This window comes from Cladophialophora immunda, assembly GCF_000835495.1.
Source record: "Cladophialophora immunda strain CBS 83496 unplaced genomic scaffold supercont1.3, whole genome shotgun sequence".
Taxonomy (NCBI): Eukaryota; Fungi; Ascomycota; class Eurotiomycetes; order Chaetothyriales; family Herpotrichiellaceae; genus Cladophialophora; species Cladophialophora immunda.
Genome location: NW_015622543.1, coordinates 4,732,900 through 4,755,700, shown reverse-complemented (window position 1 = coordinate 4,755,700; position 22,801 = coordinate 4,732,900). Strand labels below are relative to the sequence as shown.

General features: G+C 54.1%; 7 protein-coding genes across 7 annotated transcripts in view; 4 read left to right on the top strand and 3 right to left on the bottom strand.

The window, feature by feature from the left end:
* PV07_06030 (uncharacterized protein) overlaps nt 1-161 on the top strand; it is a gene marked incomplete at both ends in the record, with an annotated part of 596 nt that extends 435 nt beyond the window's left edge. Inside the window, one exon of the mRNA XM_016392972.1 lies at nt 39-161. Coding sequence (XP_016250491.1) covers nt 39-161 — 123 coding nt within the window. The remainder of the gene's footprint in view (nt 1-38) is intronic.
* Nucleotides 162-4,193: 4,032 nt separating this feature from the next.
* PV07_06029 (uncharacterized protein) lies at nt 4,194-8,013 on the top strand. The gene is made up of 2 exons (XM_016392971.1): nt 4,194-7,377; nt 7,441-8,013. The coding sequence occupies exons 1-2, from the start codon at nt 4,346-4,348 to the stop codon at nt 7,703-7,705; spliced, it is 3,297 nt and encodes a 1,098-aa protein (XP_016250490.1). The 5' UTR covers nt 4,194-4,345; the 3' UTR covers nt 7,706-8,013.
* On the bottom strand, nt 7,531-10,014 carry PV07_06028 (uncharacterized protein). Its single transcript, XM_016392970.1, has one exon. The coding sequence runs from the start codon at nt 9,298-9,300 to the stop codon at nt 8,215-8,217; it is 1,086 nt and encodes a 361-aa protein (XP_016250489.1). The 5' UTR covers nt 9,301-10,014; the 3' UTR covers nt 7,531-8,214.
* Nucleotides 10,015-10,322: 308 nt separating this feature from the next.
* PV07_06027 (dihydroxy-acid dehydratase) lies at nt 10,323-12,638 on the top strand. Its single transcript, XM_016392969.1, has 2 exons — nt 10,323-10,604; nt 10,655-12,638. Exons 1-2 carry the CDS (start codon nt 10,534-10,536, stop codon nt 12,429-12,431), a joined length of 1,848 nt encoding a protein of 615 aa, XP_016250488.1. The 5' UTR covers nt 10,323-10,533; the 3' UTR covers nt 12,432-12,638.
* A 524-nt stretch (nt 12,639-13,162) lies between these two features.
* On the bottom strand, nt 13,163-15,748 carry PV07_06026 (uncharacterized protein). Its single transcript, XM_016392968.1, has one exon. It carries the CDS (start codon nt 15,302-15,304, stop codon nt 13,550-13,552), a length of 1,755 nt encoding a protein of 584 aa, XP_016250487.1. The 5' UTR covers nt 15,305-15,748; the 3' UTR covers nt 13,163-13,549.
* Nucleotides 15,749-16,633: 885 nt separating this feature from the next.
* PV07_06025 (uncharacterized protein) lies at nt 16,634-19,707 on the top strand. The gene has a single exon (XM_016392967.1). It carries the CDS (start codon nt 16,968-16,970, stop codon nt 19,488-19,490), a length of 2,523 nt encoding a protein of 840 aa, XP_016250486.1. The 5' UTR covers nt 16,634-16,967; the 3' UTR covers nt 19,491-19,707.
* Nucleotides 19,708-19,903: 196 nt separating this feature from the next.
* PV07_06024 (uncharacterized protein) lies at nt 19,904-22,661 on the bottom strand. The gene is made up of 2 exons (XM_016392966.1): nt 21,738-22,661; nt 19,904-21,686 (listed from the first exon to the last, which is right to left on the bottom strand). Exons 1-2 carry the CDS (start codon nt 21,849-21,851, stop codon nt 20,448-20,450), a joined length of 1,353 nt encoding a protein of 450 aa, XP_016250485.1. The 5' UTR covers nt 21,852-22,661; the 3' UTR covers nt 19,904-20,447.
* Between the last annotated feature and the right edge of the window lie 140 nt (nt 22,662-22,801).

Genomic DNA, 22,801 nt, shown 5'->3' with positions numbered 1-22,801 from the left:
AGCTCGAGGACGTGGACAAGCTCGAGGACGTGGACAAGCTCGAGGACGTGGACAAGCTCGAGGACGTGGACAAGCTCGAGGACGTGGACAAGCTCAAAGTCGCAGACGTGGTGGAAGATGCAGACGTGGTGGAAGATGCAGGAACAAGGTTGTACATATAGAAAGCACCTTGGGCAGCCGAGTATTCGTAGTCATCTGTATCGTCGTTGTCCAGACCAGCGTCGCAATGCCACTGATTCTCAGTCGGTACCCAGAAAGCTCTGAAAGCTGTCATGCCTTCTTGTACAACGAAGTTGGCGCAAAACTGGATTACGTCGCAATCAGACAAACCAGCCGGGAAGAAAGTGTTTGCAGCTCGAACCCAGTTGGAATTGATCTCCGAGCAGCCAGCCTCAACTTGTGTCCATGTTTGAGAACCCGAAGACACTGTCGCCGCACTGCAGAGGCTTGTGCATGTTGCAGTTGCAGATGCGGAGCTAGAAGTCGTGGTCAAGGTGGAGGTTGTAGCCGTCTGACTGGAGAAGATCGTTGATGTCGTTGTGGAGCTAGAGGACGTAGTTGTGCTGCTTGAACTATCATCAGCTCCAACCACCATCATAGCATTCATAGTGAAAACTGTCGGGTCGTCCACGAAAATACCATCGTCTGCCACCAGTCCGGTCCAAAAGCCACAGTGCCATTCGAAATCCGAAGACGACTGGTAGTAAGTCCATACACTAGCGCTCAGCTGCTCGGCAGTAGCCACACATTGACTCAAAAAGGCAGTGGGATCATTGCTATAGTCTCCATCTCCTGAAGTGGCGATGGAGTAACTATTTCCGAGAGTTGTAGGAATTGCGGCATAGCAGCTGTAAAAGAATTGCGTGTATTGAGTGCCATCCGGTGCTGTTTGATCCTCCAACGGCAGGATGGAGCAATTTGGTCCACTTGTCTCCTCGGTTTTGGTTGCAGTTGTTGTAGTCGTGGAGCTACCACCTAAAGTTGTGCTATCAAAAGAGATCGGACTACTAGTCGAAACGTAGACCGATGAGGTAGGACTCGAGGTAGGGCTGGTAGGACTCGAGGTAGGGCTGGTAGGACTCGAGGTAGGGCTGGTGATGACAGTCGTAGTGGCCAATGGCAACGAGTCGGTAGTAGAAGTAGCGTCAACAGTCGTCGGGCTCGACCCCGGTGTGGTCGAAGTTGTGGTTTGCGGCGATGGTGTGACAGTACTCGCAACTTCAGTGTTGTAAGAGTCTGTGTCTGTATCTGGCACAGGTGTAACAGGAGCACAGCTACTGTCGGTCGCAGAACCGACATTCACGGACATGACATTATCGGCACCAACGCAGAAGCCAGCGCCTGGCAAGACAAGAGCGCCACCAGAGACTGACCACACAATTGTTGTTGGCATTGCCGAGACTGATGAATAGATCGTCAGAGCCGACGTGCCCGAGCCACCGCTAAAGCCAACGACCAATGTAGTGCCGAAAATCATCAGCACGCCATCAGAGGTCAGAACGAAAGCCACAGCGTCAGCCGGAGAGCTGACGAGTACAAGTACTCCGTTAACATAACCAACCACCAGAATGTCTCGCTTGTGTTTGCCAGGTCCACCAGTGTTTACCTGAAGGGAAAAGGGCTGACCAACCGTAGGTGCCGAGGAATCTGCAGTTAAAGTGGTAGAGGAGGTCCCCGAGGTGGTCACAGTCACAGAGATAGTAGTCAGGCTTGTGGTACTTGGCAGACTGTCACCTCCTATAGTGGTTGAAGTCGTAATGCTTGTTGAAGTGGCAAGATCAGCCGGAGTGGCTGAACTTGATGCGACGGACGAGGCTGCAGCTGAAGTTGTGGATGTTGTAAAGCCCAAGGAACTCGAGTTTGGAGTAGTGGTCGGTATTCCTGCTGTAGATGTCGTCGTACTAGTGGCTACTTCATCAGCAGGCGCAGTGCTGGAAATGCTCCCCTGGTTGGAGGTCGTGGTTGTCGACGTAGACCCATAGTCCGATGTTGTGGAGCTTGCTGTGGAGCAATCAGCAGCCGGTACTGTCACTGTCCGCACTTCGAGGATGTCCCTCTTCTTTAGAGTAGTCGTGATAACCTCAAATGAGCATTCCGACGATGAAGTGGTGGGGGAAACAGTGCTTGTAGTGGTTGGAGTGAGAGCAGAAGTTGTCCCTGGCGTTGTGGTTGCGATGTCCAAGGTAGAGGATGTAGGGGTGCTCGCGATGGTTGGAGTGAGGGTAGATGTCGTTTCTTGTGTCGTTGTTGCGATGGAAAAGGGAGAGGGTGTGGAGGTGCTTGTCGTGCTTGGAGTAGCAATGGGTGAGGAGCTTGCTGCATTGGTCGTCGGCACCGATGAAGAATTAATAGGCGTGGAGCTGGAGCTGGACGTGATCGAGCTAGTCGATGTCGTCGACTCTGAACTGCGAGTCGTTGCTCCGGACGGCAGATTAGTGGAGGTAGATGTCCGAATCGTTGCGGTCGATATCAACTCGGAGGCAGAAGCTGTAGTCCTATGCAGCAGAGTGGTTGGTGACGTCGAAAGATTTGGCCAACTAGACGAGTGAGAATGCAAGCTGGAGGTCAGAGCTCCCGATGACTGTGACACGGAACCATGCCAATCTTGCCAGCCCTGTCCGTCGGACGTGGCCGGAGGGGAGGTAGGATAAGTGGTGCCAATACTGACGGAGGTGGTCGAATCGCAAGGGCAAGTAAAGATAAATCTAGTGAGGGTCTCTGTGGTGGTTGTGTCATGGTTAGCCAGTACGCCGAATGAATGAGTGGACGCCGCAAGGGCCAGAGCTACTGTGAGACGTAGCAGGCCCATGGCAGCTATTTCGTGAACAAACGAGAGACGAAGGTCAGTATACAAAAATCAAAGTCAGCACATGGTTGCCATGATGCAAAGGACAGAGGTTGGAGGTGAGGAGGAGGCGAGAAGGCTGCTTTTGACTGAACGCGCTGTCCCCCTCCCGAACCATCTCCTCTGAAGCCATCACTTTCGGCGACGCTGTGGTATAGCATTGTATGCCCACATCGATCCCCCTTGGTGGGGAGGCGAAGCGCCCAAGTGGCAGTCTCGAACATATTGAGTTGGAAGCGGAGTCGGATGGCCTCGAAAATCACTAGAGTCGTTGATGGTGGAAATAGGAACAGGAAGCATTGGGGCCCAAAGCGGAAAGCGCAGCTTGGCAGCTGAAGTGGCGCTGGCCAGAACCGTTTGTGTCGTTGAGCAAACCACGTGGCTGAGCTGAATCGGGCGCCCCGGACACCAAAGAAGAGGGACTGCGCGATTGACGACAGACGCCAACGACCCCTATCGCCCGAGTCAACACGTTCGCTCTTTGTTGGGCAAGAGTATGTCACCCCTGGAGCCTCCTGAGCTTGTGTCAAGGACGAGGACGCGCCTGTCCGTGGCACCACCACCGACAGCACCACACGACTCCTCACAGCCTTACTGTGCCATTCCTTCACCTCGTTGTCGCTCTGAGTGGGGCATTCCTCCAGAAGCTAGAGGGAAAGAAAGGCAAAAAAGAATAAGGGGTCCACAAGAGATGGGGATGAAGCGAGAACACCAGATAGGGGCAAGAGATGGAAAGTAGCAGCAAACATTTATCGTCACGCACTCCGCTTTTCGTTTTCGCAGGGCCCTATGCAATAGGGTGCTGGAAGTGCTTTCGTGCGGGATGGACCACGTCAGTCTGGAAGATCAAATATGGTGCAAGGGCCGTCAATGTCACAGAAATGACAGCCTTGTATACTCCAAACTGTCACTGCACCGCAGGTTTGTCAAAATATCTCGGTCGGGAGCGAGGATCATCTGCCTCAATTTTCTTTCAATATGGCACTCGAAAAGTTCTGAGCAGACCGGCTGCGTGGAGCTCGTGGATGGACGTAGCAAGCGATAAGGTTGGCACCATAGCAAGCCTGTAAAGATGGTCTTCACCGCAGTGTTAGCTACTCGAAGTTGAGCATTGTCGAACGAAATCTGCTGCACGTTGATGCCCTAGGGTACTACAGCACGGTGTGCCGGATGTAGTGCTCCTTGCAAATCCACTGGAAGAAGATGCTGCACAGTGAAAACGGTCGAGGAGGTATGCGAGAACTGGCGAGCCTGGATTGGCCTAGTGATCCGGGGTGAGGCGCGAGCACGTTTTACCCACCTTGGCGAGATCTCCAATCTCACTCGCCATTGTTGCGGCCTTCGTGTCCTCCGAACTCGCTTTCAGGCATCAGCAATTGACCGGACAATCGTGACCATTCACAATGTTTCCAGTCAGTCCCTCTGAACATTGGACTTCCCTATGACACGGTATGTCATATTTGATACCCTCCCAACTCTGCGCGGGCCAGAGAAGATGAGATGGCCTCTCCAATTCGGCCAGGATCCTCGGGAACCTATGCCTCACCGGTAGCCACCTCACCTACGACCGAATACCCTTTTCCGAGCATTTCGCAAAGACAACACGGAGGTCCAAGAGGTGGCTTGCGCCGCGGATCAACGTCAAGTTCAATTGCGAGCACCCTCGACACGGCTTCACTCAACAATGCCCCAATAACGGAGACTAGTCAGAATGCCATCTCAACACTGCTGCAACACCCGATCATTCACACAGGCCTAAGAACAGCCACTGTTCCTTCCAACTCTGGCTACAAGGCTCCCACACCGCGCGATATCCCTCCTGTCGCGCTCACGAACATCCCCCACATCGAAGCCAAGGCGTTCCATCCTTACCTGTCGCAGGTTGGCTCGCTGTATGAAGCGTTCCAAAGAGCAAAGATTGAGGGCGAAGGGGAGACATCATTGTTCCACCGAGACAAGAGGAACACCAAGAATGAAGAGTGGGAGGTTATTCTTAGCAAGCGACTGCAGAGACCCGGGCATTCACGGGCGAGCTCAATAAGTTCAACGACATCGATTCCGTCAGAGGCGCCTCAGCCGAAAAAGAGACAAAGTGGCCAACGGCGTCAGGTGGTTACGCCGTTGTCGACGATCCCCGCCGTCTACACGGAAGAAGATTTCCATCTCGAGAACCCGAGGACGTTTGATATCGTCTCTGAGAACTCGGAGATCGTCCGTGACCCCAGCGGAACTCCTACTGGGAGGAAGTCTCTGGCTACAAATGCGATTCTGCAAGAGAAGTTATCGTGGTACATGGATACGGTCGAGGTCCACCTAATCAACTCGATATCGACGGCGTCGAAATCATTCTTCTCCGCACTCGGGTCTCTCAGGGAGCTGCACAATGAGGCTGCTGATTCGGTAGATCGAATTCAGAGGCTGCGGAAGGAGCTGGCGAGACTTGACAAGGAGATGGCTATCGACGGACTGAAAGTCGTCAACCTGAAGCAGCGTCGTGACAACGTTCGTCAGTTGGCGCAGGCGATCATGCAACTTGAGGACATTGTCAAATCCGTGCAAACATGCGAAGACATGGTTAAAAAAGGCGAAATTGATGAAGCATTGGATCGATTAGATGACGTGGAGGCCTTAATGGCTGGCAGGGAGAGCAGATCTCTCAATGCAGACCAACAACCCCGTTATCAGATACGTGATCTACGAAGAATCAAAGCCCTTGAGGGAGCTTTCGATGACCTGAATCAATTGCGTCAGCGGGCTGGTCGGGGATACGAGGCCCGATTTCACAACAGCCTGCTCAGCGATATCAGACGGCATGTGGAGCACACGGAGACCAGCATGACCCTTCAGAGGTGGGGGGTCGCCTACACAAGGCCCAAGCCGGGCCAAAGGAGAGCACCTTCTGCGTTCCCCGGCTATATGAATATTGGACCCGAGCTGCGGGATGAACTAGAGGCTGAGATGAGAGGCTTATCGAGGGCCAGGTATACCACCCCGGCGGCTACTAGTTTCAGAGCAATCGTCCTGAGGGAGATGAAGAGCATGATTCGGAAGCAGCTTCCGAGTTCCAACGATGATGACAACGTTTCTACAGTCTCCGCCTCAACGATGGGTGGAAGAAACATGAGCCAGCAAGAGAAGTCGTCGATCCTGGCTCGAAATCTGAGAGCCTTGGACGCGCAGGATTGGTATCAGATGCTTGCCACCATTTATACAAATATCAGCGAAGGCCTGCGCCGACTCAGCGTGCAAGTCAAAATTTTGCTCGATATCACAAGCAACCTGCCAGACCACATGATCAAATCGCCTCCGAGAACTCCTGACCCTGCAAGTATTGATAGAGTGATGAGCCCTCCGACAGGCCGAGCTCGAGCTACCAGTTCCGTGCAGGCAGAAATGCAGCAAGTTCTGGATCTGTCCAGTCTTTTAGGAGAAGGCGTGGACCTTGCACAAGCGCAGATCACGAAAGTAGTCAGAGTCCGATCACAGCAGAATTCGGAATTGCCATTGTCTGATTTCTTGAAATACTTCACGCTCAATAGACTATTCGCCGATGAGTGTGAAGCGATATCTGGCCGCAGTGGTACGGGGCTCAAAAGCGTCCTCGACACCCAGATCAAGGATTTCGTCGCGCGATTTGCAGACTCTCAGAAGCATGAGGTGATCAAGGTGATGGACGCCGATAGATGGGATGCCAGAGATTTCGGCGAGCGTGAAAATGAGATTCTCACTCGGGTCATGGAAGGCAGTACCAACGACGCTCTTCCCTGGGTCGAAAGTACCATGATCTGGCAGCCTTCAACCAATGGCGCTGAGACAAGTAACGGTGCCGCAACGAACGGGACGGCTGCTGCAGGCGCAAAAGTGCGCAGCGCTGTGATCGATGAACAGAAGTACATACTTCCAGAGTCAGCCATTGCTATGCTACGATCCATGGAAACTTTCCAACATCTCGCAGCTGGCATCCCGAGTATGAGCACTGAGGTAGCGACTTCGTTGCTAGAAAGTCTCAAGTTGTTTAATTCACGAAGCTCGCAGCTGATCCTGGGAGCCGGTGCCACGAGGAGTGCAGGACTGAAGAACATCACGACAAAACACTTGGCGTTGTCGTCCCAAGGGTTGAGCTTCATCGTCGCACTCATACCGTATGTGAGAGAATTCTTCCGCCGCCATCTCCCTTCCTCGACGGCTTCACAAGTTATGACCGAGTTCGACAAGGTCAAGCGTCTGTTCCAGGAACATCAGAACGGCATACACGAGAAGCTTGTCGACATCATGTCCGGGCGAGCCTCGATGCACGTCAAGGCGATGAAGAACATTGACTGGGAAGAAGCGGCCAAGAACACGGCCGTGCATGTGTCGCCCTACATGGAGACGTTGACGAAAGAAACGGCCACCCTGCAGAAAGTGCTGGCCAAGCATTTACCGGAACCTGTGGTTGCGGGGATTATGATGCCAGTGTTTACAAGTTACCGCGACCAGTGGACGAATGCGTACAGAGATGTCACTATCAAGTCCCTCAAGGCCAAGGAAAGGTAAGTGCTCAGATTGCAGAAACTGGGGACCGTGAACCTTGTGTACTGACTCTGTTGATTTAGGTTACTAGCTGATGCATCTTTCTTCAACCTGCGAATCAGCAAGATCGACGGCTCGGGAGATCTGGGCGAGCACATCGTGAAACTCGTCCAGGGAAAGCCAGTGGTTAGCAGTGCAGCAGCGGCACCACCACCACCCTCATCGCCAATCCCACCATCTGAAGCCCCTGCCACGGCAGACGAGGGAGAACCGAAGCAGGAAGCCGCGCAAGAAACCCGAGAGAAGAAAGCCGAAGCAGCAGAGAAGCAGGAGGATGCCAAGGCATAGAACTATACCTAGTATAGCCCAGGTGGTGCAGCTACGGGACCAGATTTCGCCCAATGGATTATCTGTGAGGGTGGCTCTGTGGGACGAGATATAACTTGGCCGGGAAACTAGATTGGTGTTGAGTGTGCCGTTGGAGCTGCGTTCGAACAGCCACGATTTTTCAAGGATGCGGCGTGTGCTTGTTTGATGTCGCGTGCCTCGTGCCTCATGGTTGTCTATGCGTCGTCGTACCAAGCAAGCGTTTTGAGTAGATATAGCAACATGCTCTTATATTCTCATTGGCAGTGAGCAAACACACACAGTTCCCCCCCAATTCGACTACCTCCACCTGTGGTCACAACAGCCATCCCTCGTCCGGTCCCTCCATCAATCCTCCATCACCAAAGATCCTCCTAACAACCCACCCAAGCAAAGTCTCGAGCACAGATCTCACTCTCCTCTCCCGCCTCAATCAGCGATCGTTCCTCTCAGAAACCTGCTGCTCTCCATTTTTGGGGAGGGGTGCCGGACTAGAAAATCGCAGTCGCATTGACGTGGCTGCTCACGCCGCCGTGGCAATTGAAGGGGGCGCTGCTGAAGAAGAAGGTCCAGCGCTTGTTCTTCTTGCACAGCTGGCTCAGCTTCTCGAGGTCGAGCATCTCGCCGAGCGGCATGCCCCACAGGGCGATGATGAACTCATGCAGGTAGTAGTTCTCCGGGGTGGGCCAGCGCTCAAAGGCCGGGGCGTCGCCGCCCACGGCGGCAAAGTAGGAGTCGTGCAGCCAGTCCTTGACGGCCTCCTCCTGCTTGACGCCGCACCACTGGGCGTCGGGCCCGTGGCGCAGGGCGAGCCGGTCGCGGTCCTCGGGCGCGCGCTTGTAGTAGTCCTCGACCCAGCCGGAGCGGATGAGCAGGATGTCGCCGATCTTGAGGTCGCCGCCCTGCGACTGCGGGCGGATGTCCAGCCCCTGGTGCTTGCCGCACGCCACCAGGTCGTCGTAGCTGATGGCGTGCGACGTCGCCGTGTCGTACTTGATGCCCACGCTGTCGGCGTACGAGCGGTAGTCGAGCAGCACGCCGCGGCCGGAAAAGCCGTGCTCGGACCAGTGGTGGATGCTGCACTTGTGGGCGTTGGCCGTCGGGCCCATGATGTCGTCCTTGTGCGTGTTGTTGTAGAAGGTCTGAGTCGCCACGTGCGCAAAGTGCCGGAACCCGTCCCACTGCGTACCGGACTGCGTGTTCATGTGGTAGATGTCGTCGTACGAAATGCCCTCGGCGATGGGCACGATCTTGTGCTCAAACTTCTGCCGCCCAAAGGCCGGCTGCAGCGGCACGTCCAGCGGCAAGTCCAGTCGTGCCATTTCTCCCGTGCGGATCTCATGGGAGGCGGCGGCCTTGACGCGCGTGGGCGTCAACAGGTTCAGCCGGCCGATGTAGTCGTCCTTTCCCCAGACCCAGGCCGCCTCGTCGGGCGCGCCGACGATTTTGGGGAGGTTCTTGCGGGTCGGGAACGAGGTCGACTCCGGGTCGAAGGGAATGGTGGTTGCCACTTTGCCCATGATGGAATCTTTGATCTGACTCAATCGCCTGCTTGCTTGGGAGAATGCGTCCGTCATGGTGCCTCGGGAATCCTGGGCAGGATTGGTACCTCGATCTCTTTATACTACAACAGCAAAACAGGAAGGCCCGGCGAACGGCAACTCGCAGCACCACCGCTCCACCACAATGTTTATCTTTGAGCTGTGGAATAAATGAAAAAAGTGCTGACCACACACGAGGGAGCTAAACTGTTCTTTGCTTACCGCCGTGTAATCTGGTTCGAATTCCGAGGTATATCGGTCGGGAACATCAGAAGGTCTGTGTTTCAATCCATTTTGAGGGGAATAGCCGGCAGGTCAGGAGAGCTAGCTTGTGAGGAGCTCATTGCCCCGCAGAGGATGGGCTTGTATGTCATGAGGCAACCCGGCATTCAGTTCACTTCTCGTATAGGATTCCCGCGGGACAGAATTGATGACGATAGCCCTCAACCTGGGCCCTTGGTTGGAGCCCTGGCTTCGGGAAGGGTGTTTCATCCACCAGCAGCTTGTGTGACGATTTGAGCACAATGAGGGGCAGCCAGCCCGTACTTGTAGCTGTCCTCGGCCTGGCCTCGGCAAGTCCAAGCCCACAGATTAAGGCTAATTGGTAGCATTTTCTTCACGTATAACCCATCGAAGAACGAGAGAGGTATATTAGGTCATGGGATAGGGCAGAGATGAATTGGAGCTTGAGGGTTTGAACCTGCGCACGGGACAGTCAGCTTCAAGTCCACCTCAAACCAGGAGGGAACTTACAGGATGCTCCAGACGGGAGCGACAATGGCATCGCTGCTTGCTTTGTAGATCTGCCTGGAGCGCAATGTCGGCTGATGGTCGGCTGATGCTGTTGACACGCGATAGAAGCGTGGTCTTTGAGTGCCTGGAGCCCCATTCAATGGCCGAGGCTGAGCAAGGCTGAAGTCCAGAGTTGCGACAAAGCGCCGCTCCGGAGGTCGATTAGGCTCCCCGGAGGGTGCTTGAATTCCCGGCACTCCGATTGGTTCCAGCCCCTGCGCAGGGAACTTCGAGCCTCTCCGCTTACGGACTTTTCGTTTTCCTGGGGGGAGAAACTGCAATTTGTGCTGCGGCGTCTGGACAAGTACCTAGGGTACTTGACTCTGGAATTTGAGGTGAAGCTGGAAGCCTTGTCGGCGGTGAACAAGACTGACTTGTCTCGCAACCCTATCTGAGTCCTCGCTGGCCTCATCAAAAAAGTCAATGCGAGGGATCCCAAGTCTCCCCTCAGCTTTGCAAGGTTACAGCTAGGTCACTATGAAAGCTTCAGCAGCCCTCAGAAGCCTGCGCCTCAGGCAAGCGAGGCTGACACTCAGCAAGCAGACCATGTATGCTCATCGCGATTCTCCCTAAATCTTCGCAACTAACATTGCAGCAGTCGGCCATTCTCGTCGTCGCCCCTTCGTCATGCAGACCCCTCCAGCTCCTCAGATGCCGAGGGCCTCAACAGAGTCTCGCGCCATGTCACCCAACCCAAATCCCAGGGCGCATCACAGGCCATGCTCTACGCGACCGGCATGACCGAAGCAGATATGAACAAAGCAGAAGTGGGAATTTCGTCCGTCTGGTACAGTGGGAATCCGTGCAATATGCATTTACTGGACCTGTCCAACGTGGTGAAAAAAGGCGTCGCGGACGCAGGACTCCAACCCATGCAGTTCAACACGATCGGCGTGTCAGACGCGATATCAATGGGTACGACCGGCATGCGCTACAGTCTACAATCAAGAGAGATCATTGCCGATTCGATAGAGACGGTCATGGAGGGTCAGTGGTATGATGCAAACATCTCCATTCCTGGGTGCGACAAGAACATGCCTGGTGTGGTTATGGCCATGGGCAGAGTGAATCGCCCGTCCATCATGGTGTACGGCGGATCCATTGCCCCTGGATGTGCGCGGACGCAGAATAACGCGGACATTGACGTCGTCTCGGCGTTTCAGGCTTACGGTCAGTTCATCGCGGGCGAAATCAACGAAGAACAGCGCTTCGACATCATCCGCCATGCTATTCCGGCTTGCGGGGCATGCGGTGGTATGTACACTGCCAACACTATGGCTTCGGCTATCGAGACCCTAGGCATGACATTGCCTGGGAGCGCATCCAATCCGGCAGTCTCCCAGGAGAAACAATTGGAGTGTCTAGCCGCCGGAGGTGCTATTAAGAATCTGCTCAAACTCGACCTGAAGCCCCGCGACATCATGACCCGTGAGGCCTTTGAAGATGCCATGGTGGTGGTGATGATCACCGGTGGTTCGACCAACGCAGTGCTGCATCTGATTGCCATGGCCGATGCGGTCGGCATCAAGCTCACCATTGACGACTTCCAGGCGGTTAGCGACAGGACTCCATTCCTCGCGGACCTCAAGCCCAGCGGGAAATATGTCTTCAATGACCTCCACGCTATCGGTGGCATTCCAACCCTTTTAAAATTACTTATTAAAGAAGGCGTTGTCAAGGGGAAACATACGACCGTGACGGGCCAGACACTCGCCAAGAACGTCGAATCCGCGGCCGACTTCCCGACAGATCAAGTCATCATCAAGCCATTTTCTCAGCCAATCAAGAAGACTGGACACATTCAGATCCTGCGAGGCAGTCTCGCGCCGGGCGGCTCCGTGGGCAAAATCACCGGCAAAGAAGGGTTGCGCTTCCAGGGCAAAGCAAAGGTCTACGACGCAGAGGACTTGTTCATCCAGGCTCTCGAACGGGGCGAGATCAAAAAGGGCGAGAAAACCGTGGTGGTCATCCGGTACGAGGGCCCCAAGGGCGGACCGGGCATGCCTGAAATGCTGAAGCCCAGTTCGGCCATCATGGGCGCGGGCTTGGGCAAGGACGTCGCCCTGATCACCGACGGGAGGTTCAGCGGAGGCTCGCACGGGTTTCTGATCGGCCACATCGTCCCCGAGGCGATGGAAGGCGGGCCGATCGGCTTGGTGAGGGACGGAGACGAGATCGTGATTGACGCGGAGAGCCGGACGCTCGATCTGGTGGTGGACGAGGCGACGTTGGAGAAGAGAAGGGAGGAATGGAACGCGAACAAGCCAGAGCCCCGGTACAGGCGGGGCGTCTTGGCCAAATACGCCAAACTGGTCAGTGACGCGAGCCACGGGTGTATCACCGATAAGGAGGATGTGTTGGATATACACGCATGAGAGATGTGCGGCGGATGGTATTGTCTCTTTTGATTGGAGCTGGCTGACATTGACATTGACACGCTCTATACGTAGAGCTGGGGAGGATTAATACAAAAGAATTTCAACCACTTTTTGGCCAAACCGCCGATCACGAGATTTATTGTTGGAAAAGAAAAGACCGCTCGATTAGATCCAAACTGCTCTGGAAAAAGGGAGGTAGGCAACAACCCCTTTCCTTGTTTTTTTTTTCCCCCACGACGTTCTCTCGAATGATGTGACAAGAGAAAGGTCAAGGGATGATTCCACTCCCAAGACGGATGCGGGAGGGGGAGATGCCATCAACAAGCCATCCCTCCGTTGCGTTACGTTGTGTTTCGCTAACGTTATGGATAACGACACGGATAGGAGCCCCGGTGGATGGGGCTGTGAATAGCTTAGCAATCAGAGGGGATATCCCATCCCATCCCATCCCATCGCTAAGGATCTTCATGAGAACGGGGATCACGGACGAAAGGGACGGCCACCACGCACGCATGCTTGCATGGGATGGTCATCAAGGCTTCCTCAATGGCCAGGGGGACATTATTTTCCCTCCTTTTTCGTCCGGAGGGAGCATGGGGCAGGAACAAAGAGCCGATTGTACATGGTTCAGGCTTTCATGCTGGGCATCACAAGATGGAAGATATGGAGGGAATGCGGGCTCAATGAACGATGAGAGCTCCTGATATCGGCAACGTAGAGGTTCAATGCCTCCCTGCTAGGTAGCCATGGTTCTAATTCTAGCCCCTGTATTATCCATGAATCTATGCTGTTTGTGTGTTTCTATACTCTATTGTCATTAGAGGGCAAATATGTATCGTACACCTGGTTACAGTCCTGAGAGCAGTCCCAGGCACTGGGCATCGTAATCTATATCGGAGGCTAAATTATGCAAAGTAGAAACTCCTCTCCATGCAAATGCTGTCCACACGCGCGCCCGTAAATGCGAAAAGAATCGAAAAAAAAAGGCCAGACCAGGGCATACCTTGGTTATGGTTGAGCAGGGAGCCGTAGCCAGAACAATCCAAACTGTTGAAGAAAAAGTCCCTTGACCCCAATGCAATCCAGTCCAACTCAACCCCTGTCTTCTGCTCCGCTCACGCGCCAGGCCCATCCAGCTTCACCTTCCCCTTGATGCTCTCCCACCTGGGCGTAAAGCTCAGCACAAAAGTAAGACAGGCGCACGCGATGCAGATTGCAAACGGCACCCTCAGGCCGTCCATGTACGCGGCGAGGATCCCCGGGATGTCGCTCGCGTCAAACACTCTCCTCAGGTCGGTCGCACCGGTCGCCAGCACCAGGCTGGCGTCCACGTTCGGCGCCTTGAGGGGCAGTTCGTGGAGCATCTTGTTGGTGAAACCGGCCTGTGCGGCGGAGATGAACACCGCGCCACCGATGGTCTGAAAGAATAGGATGATGGCAGACACGGAGCTGAGGTCGGAGGGTTTGACGATCGCTTGACCCACGATCACGGGGATCTGGAAGATCAGTCCAAGTCCGATGCCTACGAGGGCTTGGTAGCCGATCCATTTGTCTGACCCAGAGTGGATTTCCAGTGTGTAGATTAGTCCTGCACCGACCGAGGCGAGGATCGATCCGAGTGCCATGAGAGGGATGTATTGACCCCATACTGTGAGGAGACCGCCAGAGAAAACCGTAAAGAGTGAGGCGCCAAGGACAAGCGGGAGGTTGTCAATACCAGACTTGGCGGCGGAGACGTTGCGCGTGGCTTGGAAATAGATGGGCAGGTAGTACAAGAGAACAAAGAAGGAGCCCGCCACGGTAAAGATGTAGGCAGACATAGCTGCGATGGTTCGGTCTTTGAGGAGGCGGGGCTGTAGCAAGGCGCGGTCGCCAGAGAAGTACTCGATGACGACAAAGACGATGATGAGGACACCAAAGAGGACCAGAACGGCGATCACGGAGCCAGAGGACCAGGGTTTCGTCGCTCCGCCCCATTGCATGGCGAGCAGGTAGCAGACGATGGCGGCCATGAGGGTAAATGTCCCGGGGAAATCCATTTGTAGCAGCTTCTCTTTCAAAGGGGCGGCTTGAGGGCGGGCAGCCTTGGGCGTGCGGAAGAAGGCCAAGATAATGGCTGAAGCGGCGCCACCGATGGGCAGGTTGATGTAGAAGCACCATCGCCAGGTGAGATTGTCTGTGAAAACGCCGCCCAAAAGGGGGCCGATGACAGATGCCACGCCGAAGGTGGCGCCCATGACGCCGGTGAAAGCAGGGCGATGCTTAGGCGGAGCAGAAAACGCAATGATGGTATATGATCCTGATGCGATACCTGCTCCTCCCATGCCCGCAATGGCTCTTCCGACAATCAAGGTGGTGGAATCGTTGGCAACCCCACAGATGAGGGACCCCAGTTCAAAGATAAAGATGCTGGCCAGATACGAGATCTTGAGAGGAAAGTATTTGTACAGCTTTCCCCATGTTGCTTGGAAGGAGCCGATGGTCAAGAAGAATCCACTCCCATACCAGCCCACTTGATCAAGCGAGTGGAACTGATCGGTGATGCGAGGGATGGCTGTGGCTACAATGGTCATGTCCAGTGCCACGAGAAAGATGCTGCAAGCGAGTGCCACAACGATCATGGCCAAGGGGAAGGCAGAAGGGTAGTCGGACGTGTCGATCCGAGAGATTTCACGGCCCAGCTCCCCGGCGTCGACATCTTTCTCGAGGACAGCCTTTTCGATCGCAATGGACTGGGGGGGACTCGAGTTCTGCCGGACGGTTACATCCGTTGCTTCTTGTCGCTTCTCCTCAATGACCGGCAACGGGGGCTTGGAGAGATCGCTTGTTGACGTTGAGGCCGAACTTTGAGAGGTCGGAGTGATTGCCATTGTTTCTCAGATAGAGCCAAACAGCGCCTGGAGGGAATGAAGGTGAGGAAGTGGGAAGGTTGTGAACGACGTTTGCATTGAGACAACAGAGAGGGTCGAGATCTCCGGTGATATATGTATCCAAATCACACCCTCCTGGCTGTGAACAAGCAGTACCAAACTTTGCAGGGACGTATGGATCACGATAGCCAGAGCATTGATACACAAAACGATGCGAGAATGCAAGTAAATTCGTCCGTGTCTCAACCTCTGGCATGAACAAAGAACAGCGCACATGGAAACAAGAAGCCAAAAATGTGGACTCGCTAAAAGGGGGGATGAATCATAGTACCCAGCTTGCATCGTATCAATGATAAAATTGCATGGAGATACGATGTTGCCGGCCTGTTGGCGCCAAGTTCCCACCAGGAGACGAGGCTGTAGATCGATGACAGCCTCTGAGAGGCCAGCCCTGAGCCCGGTAAGGCTTTGATCCGCGATCCGAAGCAACAGTGTTTGCCCGAGCTCCGTCGATCAGGCAGCAGTCAGGCAGTTCCAAGGGTCAAAGGGGAAGGTCGCATTCAGCATTCTAGAATGAGTTCCAACAAGGAAAGTCGCAAATTTTGAGCTCCAGCCGCGAGCGAACCAAAAAGCCCCCGTGCCGGCGAAATGGACACACGCTACACGAGGCTGGAATAGCGTGCACTTTCCGTAACAACAGAGCATCGAAGCGTCCGGAAAGTACCACTCGAAGATCCGGCGGCATGTCATGACGTTTTTTTCGATAGAGGCCATGTTTGGCATGCCTCGACCTAGCCCAGACCGGAGATACGAGCCCGAAAGGCCTTATTGCCACTCTGGTGTTCTAGAGTTTTGGTTCTCTTGCATCGCAAAATTCTGCCGAATGCCATGAGGCATGAGGGAGATTGAGGTGGACCTATGGCCTTTTGTCCGTCGATTGGCGAGCGGGTCGGAATCCCTTGGTCAGGCCTCCGAGGGAAAAAGCCCATGCGGATGGTCGGCCGAAACGTCGGTCGGACGAAAAGAGCTGGCACGCTCGCCCTCGACACAAGAACCAAGAGATGGACTCAGCTGGGAGTCATGAATGAGGTTGGATTGGTAAGCGCCGCATGGGAACAAGGTGGTGAAAGGACCTTTTAAACGCCAAACAACGAAAATCTGTGTCGAAGAAGGCCTCACGTGACAAGTCTAAGCCTGTTCAGGGATCAAAAAACAAAATGCCTGTCAGACAGAAGCAGCCAAGGCAATTTTATCGTGGCCTTGTTGAGATTCGCCTCTGTCAGACAAATTGCATCTGGAATGGAATGGTCATCGTACGCCAATACCACCGTGGGTGACGAGCATCCACCAAGTGCTTACAATTCATGCGCTCGCAGGCATCATTCCCAACGTACTCGTACAGGTCTCGACAACCATGACGTTTCTAGAAGCATGGCTCATTGCCTGACTCTTCTCCCAGATCTTTCACTCACGTCTAAACCCACCGCTCTGCTAGCACTCCGAGTCTAGGCCTGGGGAGGCTCTACAGCGATCACCTGAGTCAGCCGTTCTCTGGGAATAAAGTGCGCAGTCTCGGATTGCTGCCGCTATTCACCGCTGCCTATCCTCTTCCTCGTCTCTCGAGTCGCTAGATTTCGAGAGGTCCGCCGTTTAATTGATTACTATGTCTCGAACTGGAAGCATGTCCACTTCACCGTACAACCCCGATGCCACCGGGCTGGGGTTTGACCACAGTCAAGGCCCGCCAAGGAAGAAGATGCGGAAAGGAACAAAGAGCTGCTTGGAGTGTCGGCGGAGGAAGATCAAGTGCACCTTCGAACCTGGAAGGCCTGCGATTTGCAACGAGTGCTATGCCAGAGGTTCGACCTGCATCGATCAAGAGCATGGGGATATCCAAACATATACCCAGACTACTACGGAGCAGTCGTCGTACAGCTTGAGGGAAAGAGTATCCCAACTCGAGGATCTGGTCAAACAGGTGCTGAATCGGTTACCGGAGAAGGATGCCAGCGCCCATGGTGATGCTTCGGGCACAGAATCCGATAAAAGCCAGCTTGATGCTCAGGCGGCTGAAGTGTTGAAGAGCCTCAAGAGCTCATTGAGACAGGAAAACTCCAGCACCGAAGAGTCCATCCTTCTCCCGGGCGGTCTCCGGGACGACGCCCCGGCCTTGACCCTATTCGATAACGCCGTCCTCGAACGAAAAGAGAGCCAGCCGGTGGTGTCAAGAGCACAGTACAATAAAACCAAAACGCTTCTGGCGGCTTTGAACAAGTTGCTCCCGTCGGCGAGTGATTTGGAGGTTATCCTCGAACAATCTCACGAATGGTGGGCAATATGGAGGAAGATGTTTCCCGAAATTACTGACAGTCGATGTGAAACTATCAAAGAATCGGTGTCTCACTCGTTGCGGTCCGAGAAACCAGCCGAATTGGCAAAAATCATGTTATGTATCGCCATCAGCATCCACCAACTACCGGGACATTTCAACTGGTCGCGACTTCAAATCAAAGAGGAGCCTGCTGATCTGATGGAACGATATATTGCGACAGTCGACAAGTTGATTACTTCTGACGATGAAATTGCAGCCACCCTTGATGGCATCGAGTGCATGATGCTTGAAGCAAAGTATCATGTCAATATGGGCCGGCCGCGACGCGCGTGGCTGTTATTCCACCGAGCGCTCGCCTTCGCCCAACTGTTGGGTATTCACAGACTAGCAGCCCAAACAGACAAAACATCCCTGGATTATCAGCGCTCGGTCAATATCTGGTGCCATCTTGTCCTGGGTGACAGATATCTATCCCTGCTCCTAGGTCTGCCATATTCTGTTAGTGAAAGCTTTGTGACACCCTATATCCCGATATCTGGACCTCCACCTGCGTCGGTCAACGATGGCGAGTACTACACCGGGAAAATGCTTCCTATAATCACCAAAATGATCGACCGCAATCAGAGTGTAGTACCCATGGGATACTCGGCGACGTTGAGGCTTGATCAAGAATTGGAGGAGTTGCACAGTACTCAAGATCCCAGTTGGTGGTCGCCGGAGCTTGTTCCTGGTAGTTCGGTCGAGGATCATTTCGACCGACTCCAAGCGCAATTTTTCCATCACCAAGCCAAGGTCATGCTGCATATGCCGTTCATGTTACGATCCTCCACCGACAAGAGATACCAATACTCTCACGCGGCGGCCTTGGACGGCGCGCGAGAAATGATTCGAGTCTACAAGGCCCTCCGAACCAACAAGGCCGTGGGCCCTTTCATCTGCAAATTGATCGATTTTCAATCTTTTACGGGGGCCATGCTGTTGCTACTGAACTTGTGCGGCTACTCACAACAACACCGCGGCAACAACGCTCAGCAGACGGACCTCGAGCAGGACCAAATAGACTCGGACCTCATCGACCAAACGATAGCACTACTGAAAGATGCGGCTAAAGAACCCGGAGGTGTCGTAGCAGCTCAAAGTGCTCAAGCGCTGGAAATGCTCGCCCGTGTCCGGCAGGGCTGCGATGAAGAAGGCGCTAAAGAATGCAGGGGCGAGACCTGTCAGGTCTCCATCCCCTATTTTGGCACCATCTCCATCGGGACAGGCAAGCATTTTGTGCCCATCAAGCCAGGCACATATGTGCAACGCACACAGGATGCGCCCTTGAACACGACAATATCGGCGGGCGGCGTGCCCACCAACACGGGACTGCCGACTCCACCATCAGCCGCTTCGAATAGCACGCAACCGTCGCCCTTGTCGACGACGATCGACCAGCAGCGTGGGCAATACTCCCACGCCCGTCGGCAGCCCGTTTACGAGTCGACGAACTACATCGCCCCGGGCCTTGATCAAGCTTGGCCTGACACAGCCGACGACCCATTCATCACATTCGACTCATTTATGGCCTTTCCACCTCAACCACCTACAGATTTTCCCTCAGCCGGCGGCGTCAGCATCTCCTCGGGCGGATCAGGCTTCACCCCACAACCATCCCACTCTCTGCAGGGCCAGAGTCCGTACAATTCGAGCGCGACGCCCCAGAATGATTTGAATGCTTCGGTCGCTGCAGGCGGGCTGGGCGGGATGGTGACGCCAGGGTTCCCATTCGGCACCTTCCCCTTCGGACAGAGCGGGGTGGACCTGGATCAAGGCTGGAATTGGTTCGGAGTTGACGCGCCCGTCATCCAGTGATGGGAACCAAAAAGGGATTGACACAAGGTTCTTTTGACACAGAGATGTGTTTGTATTTTGATGTAGGACCACCAGCCCAAAATCTTTGACACTGTATGCCACGGAGGATTTTCCCGGCCGCGTAATCAAGGAATGGGACCTACATATATAGTAAAATATATAGGCCCAGACCTCGGAAGGGCAGTGTCAGTATCGAAGCTCTCCTATCAAGATCTCCTCCTGCTCTTCCTCTTCCTCTCTATTTTCATCGATAGTAGAGTAGAATAATAAACGTAGGTTTACTAGTAATAGCTAGGATAGCGAGCGGAAGAACGAGGCTAGTCGGTTAGTCATCTCGATTCGTAGGAGGCTTTCCTTAAGGCCGTACCTATTTATATATAATATATATATAATGGAGAAGAGGAAGAGGAAGAGGAAGATCAAGATTATAAATCTTCTAGGAGTGTCGAGTATACAACTCCACGGTATCGCTACCTAGCCTCGCTGAACTATGCTCAAGCGCTCAAGTATATTATAGAACCCCAAACCCAATCAACACACCCATCCTGCCGAGGTGTGTAGATGCGTATATACCCATTGGGCCCAAAAGCGCCTGAAACTCCTCCGCAAATGATGAGAACCCAAGGGGGTCAAAAATTCGCCTCCGTCCGTTTTCCAGATTGGGGTATCTCAATGCTGTCCCGATATCGTTCTGTCAGTCCTTTCTATTCCCAGTCGTAATATCGCTGGTTTCCCCTTTCCCCCTTTTGTCTATTTCCGGTCCCATTTGCTGTTCCCCTATCAGGTAGAGCGATCCTTTCCCCTTGTACAATGTTCTTGTCGTATGATGTTATCGTTGCGTCGTAAACATGATGCTGTGTATCCCTCTTTCTTTCTGAGGTATCAAATGTTGCTGCGTAATAAGAATTCGTCCATCGTCAAAAGTCGTGCGATGTTTCAGTCGGTCGTTTGTTCAAATCAACTCCTCCAGCCATTGGCGCCACGGTTTCCCCCGGGCGCGGCGTTGTTGCCGTTGTCTCCATTGTTCCAGCCACCCCAATTGTTTGACCCGCCCCAGTTGCCATTGTTCCATCCACCATTACCGGCGGAAGCAGTATTCCAAGGCGCGCCGCTCCAGGCTCCCGATGAAGGCCATGGAGAAGATGCGGATGGAGCTGCAGTGGTGAAAGTGGTTGGCAAAGAAGTCTGGGTAGCCGCAGGGGTGAAGCTTGGAGTAGTTACGGCTGAGGCGCTGGTCGCTGCCACGCTTTGCGTCGAAACAGCTGGCGCACTGGAGGATGTGTAAGTGAGGAAAGTTGTCGCGGATGAGGTGGGAGTGGCGGACGTGGATGTAGATGAGGTAGTCGAAGTGGACGTTGGTGCTGCACCGTTTTCGGTATATACCCGCAGACTGTTGATGAGCCAGTACGTATCCACAAAGGCTGCAGGGCTGTTTTGCACAAAGTCCTGGCAAGTGGATGCCAAGGTCGAGCAAGTGGCGTCGGTGCTCCAGACCTGGCCCGCCCAGTCGCCGCAGAAGGTAACGTCAAAGACCAATTGTTGATCCTTGACCTTGTCGTCGATGTCACAACCACCAGTAAACTGGCCTTGAGGAAGACCCCAGCCCGACGGATCGGGGTTGCCGCTTGAGATATCGGAGGGGATGGCGTTCCTGGGGAAGAACCAGATGCTGATGGCCTCGCTTGTCCATTCGGTCGCGTAGACGCCACCGCCGTTGGAGTTGAAACCGTTACCGAAGCTGGTTGTGTCTTGGCTGCGCATGGAACAACCGGCGTTGCTGGGCTGATCAGGGGCAGTGGTATCACAGTCATCGGTCTCAAGGGTACCAGAGAAAGCTCCTGTGTTGGTAATTGTGCATCCTGCATCCGTGTGCATTGCCATGTTGTTCGATGTTTGACTGTTTACTCCCTCGATGATGTCAACTTCTCCATTGTTGGGCCAGTCCGGGCCAAGCATCCAAAAGGCCGGCCAAGTGCCACATGCACCGGCTGGCATATGTGCAAGATCGAGGATAATCAGGCCGTGATTGTATGATTTCTTGGTACTCAGTCGAAGACTGTCACGACCACGACCGTTGGCAATGGTGAGGGAGTCGACGCCCATGTAGACGCTCCCGTTGTCGATCTTGTACAGGCCAGAGCTCTGTGCTTCGTCGTAGGAAATGTAGTTAACGTAGCCGTTCGTCGGATCGTTGTCCTTTGCCAAGTTAGTCTTCGCCAGTTCCTAACGGAAATGAGAGTACTGTACCGTGAAGAAATCAAACATGTCTGCAAATGACGAGGAGGAGTAGTCATCTTCTAAAACGTAGGCCGCGGAAGCCGCAGATGCCAGGATGGCAAGAGTAGTGACTGAGGCGTGCATTTTGGGCTGTCGGTTTCGTGTAAAGGACGCGAAAACCAGTAATGTCTTCTTGGAAGAATGGAATGAGAAACGCCATGATGAAACAAAAGAACAGCACCGTTATATAATGATGCTTCCATCTTCGAAACGAGCTGTATAACAGGCGTGGCTGGTGAAGATGGATGAAGCGCAGGCAGCTAAGGAACAGAAATCGGCGTGCTGGGGGAGGCTTTTGTTGACACTTCACCAGCCTTAGAACGGCGGGTCAAGGATATGTGGTCACCAGAACAACCAACAAGAGTAGAGAACAGGTATAGAAGTGGAGAGAGGAGTGTCAGGGCAACGACACAGTTGGTTCCTGCTCAGACTGAGGCCCGCTCTAGGGTTGTCGCCCTTGGAGGCTGGGAATCCTGCCAGGCGCAAACCTTGAAGATTGGCGAGAGGCCGGGGGATCGACGCTAAGGTCATCAAGCGAGGCCAGACTCGCCGCAGCACGACAACACGATGGCGCTAGGTTCGCATGCTAGCTCGTTCGGCCAATGGTAGAACGACGTCGCAGACGGTGGCCAGGCGCAAAACACGCTTGTAGAACTGGTCGAGTTGAGGCAGGGTGTCTCAAACTATCTTCCGCGACGACAGGGTCCCAGTACTCGGTGGCGAGCATGTCACTCTCGCTCTTCCTGAAGAATGCGGGCCGAGGCCATCTCGCCGACAACCGGGGTTGGGAGCTTGTCATGTCTTCTTGGCTCATGTCTTATCAGAGAGCCCTGCTGTCCCAAAACACCTCAGACCGAGGAAAACACGTCAAGGCGGGGGGTGTCTCATCTTTCAGCACGAGCTGGGTCGTATTCGTGGTGTAATGTGAGACATATCGCGCGAGACGGGAAATCAGCCGGCAGTTAGGAAGCTGACTTTTGTCACCAGCGCAATCTGGTCGCGCGCGATGGTGTTTTTCGCGCAAGAGGGGGGAT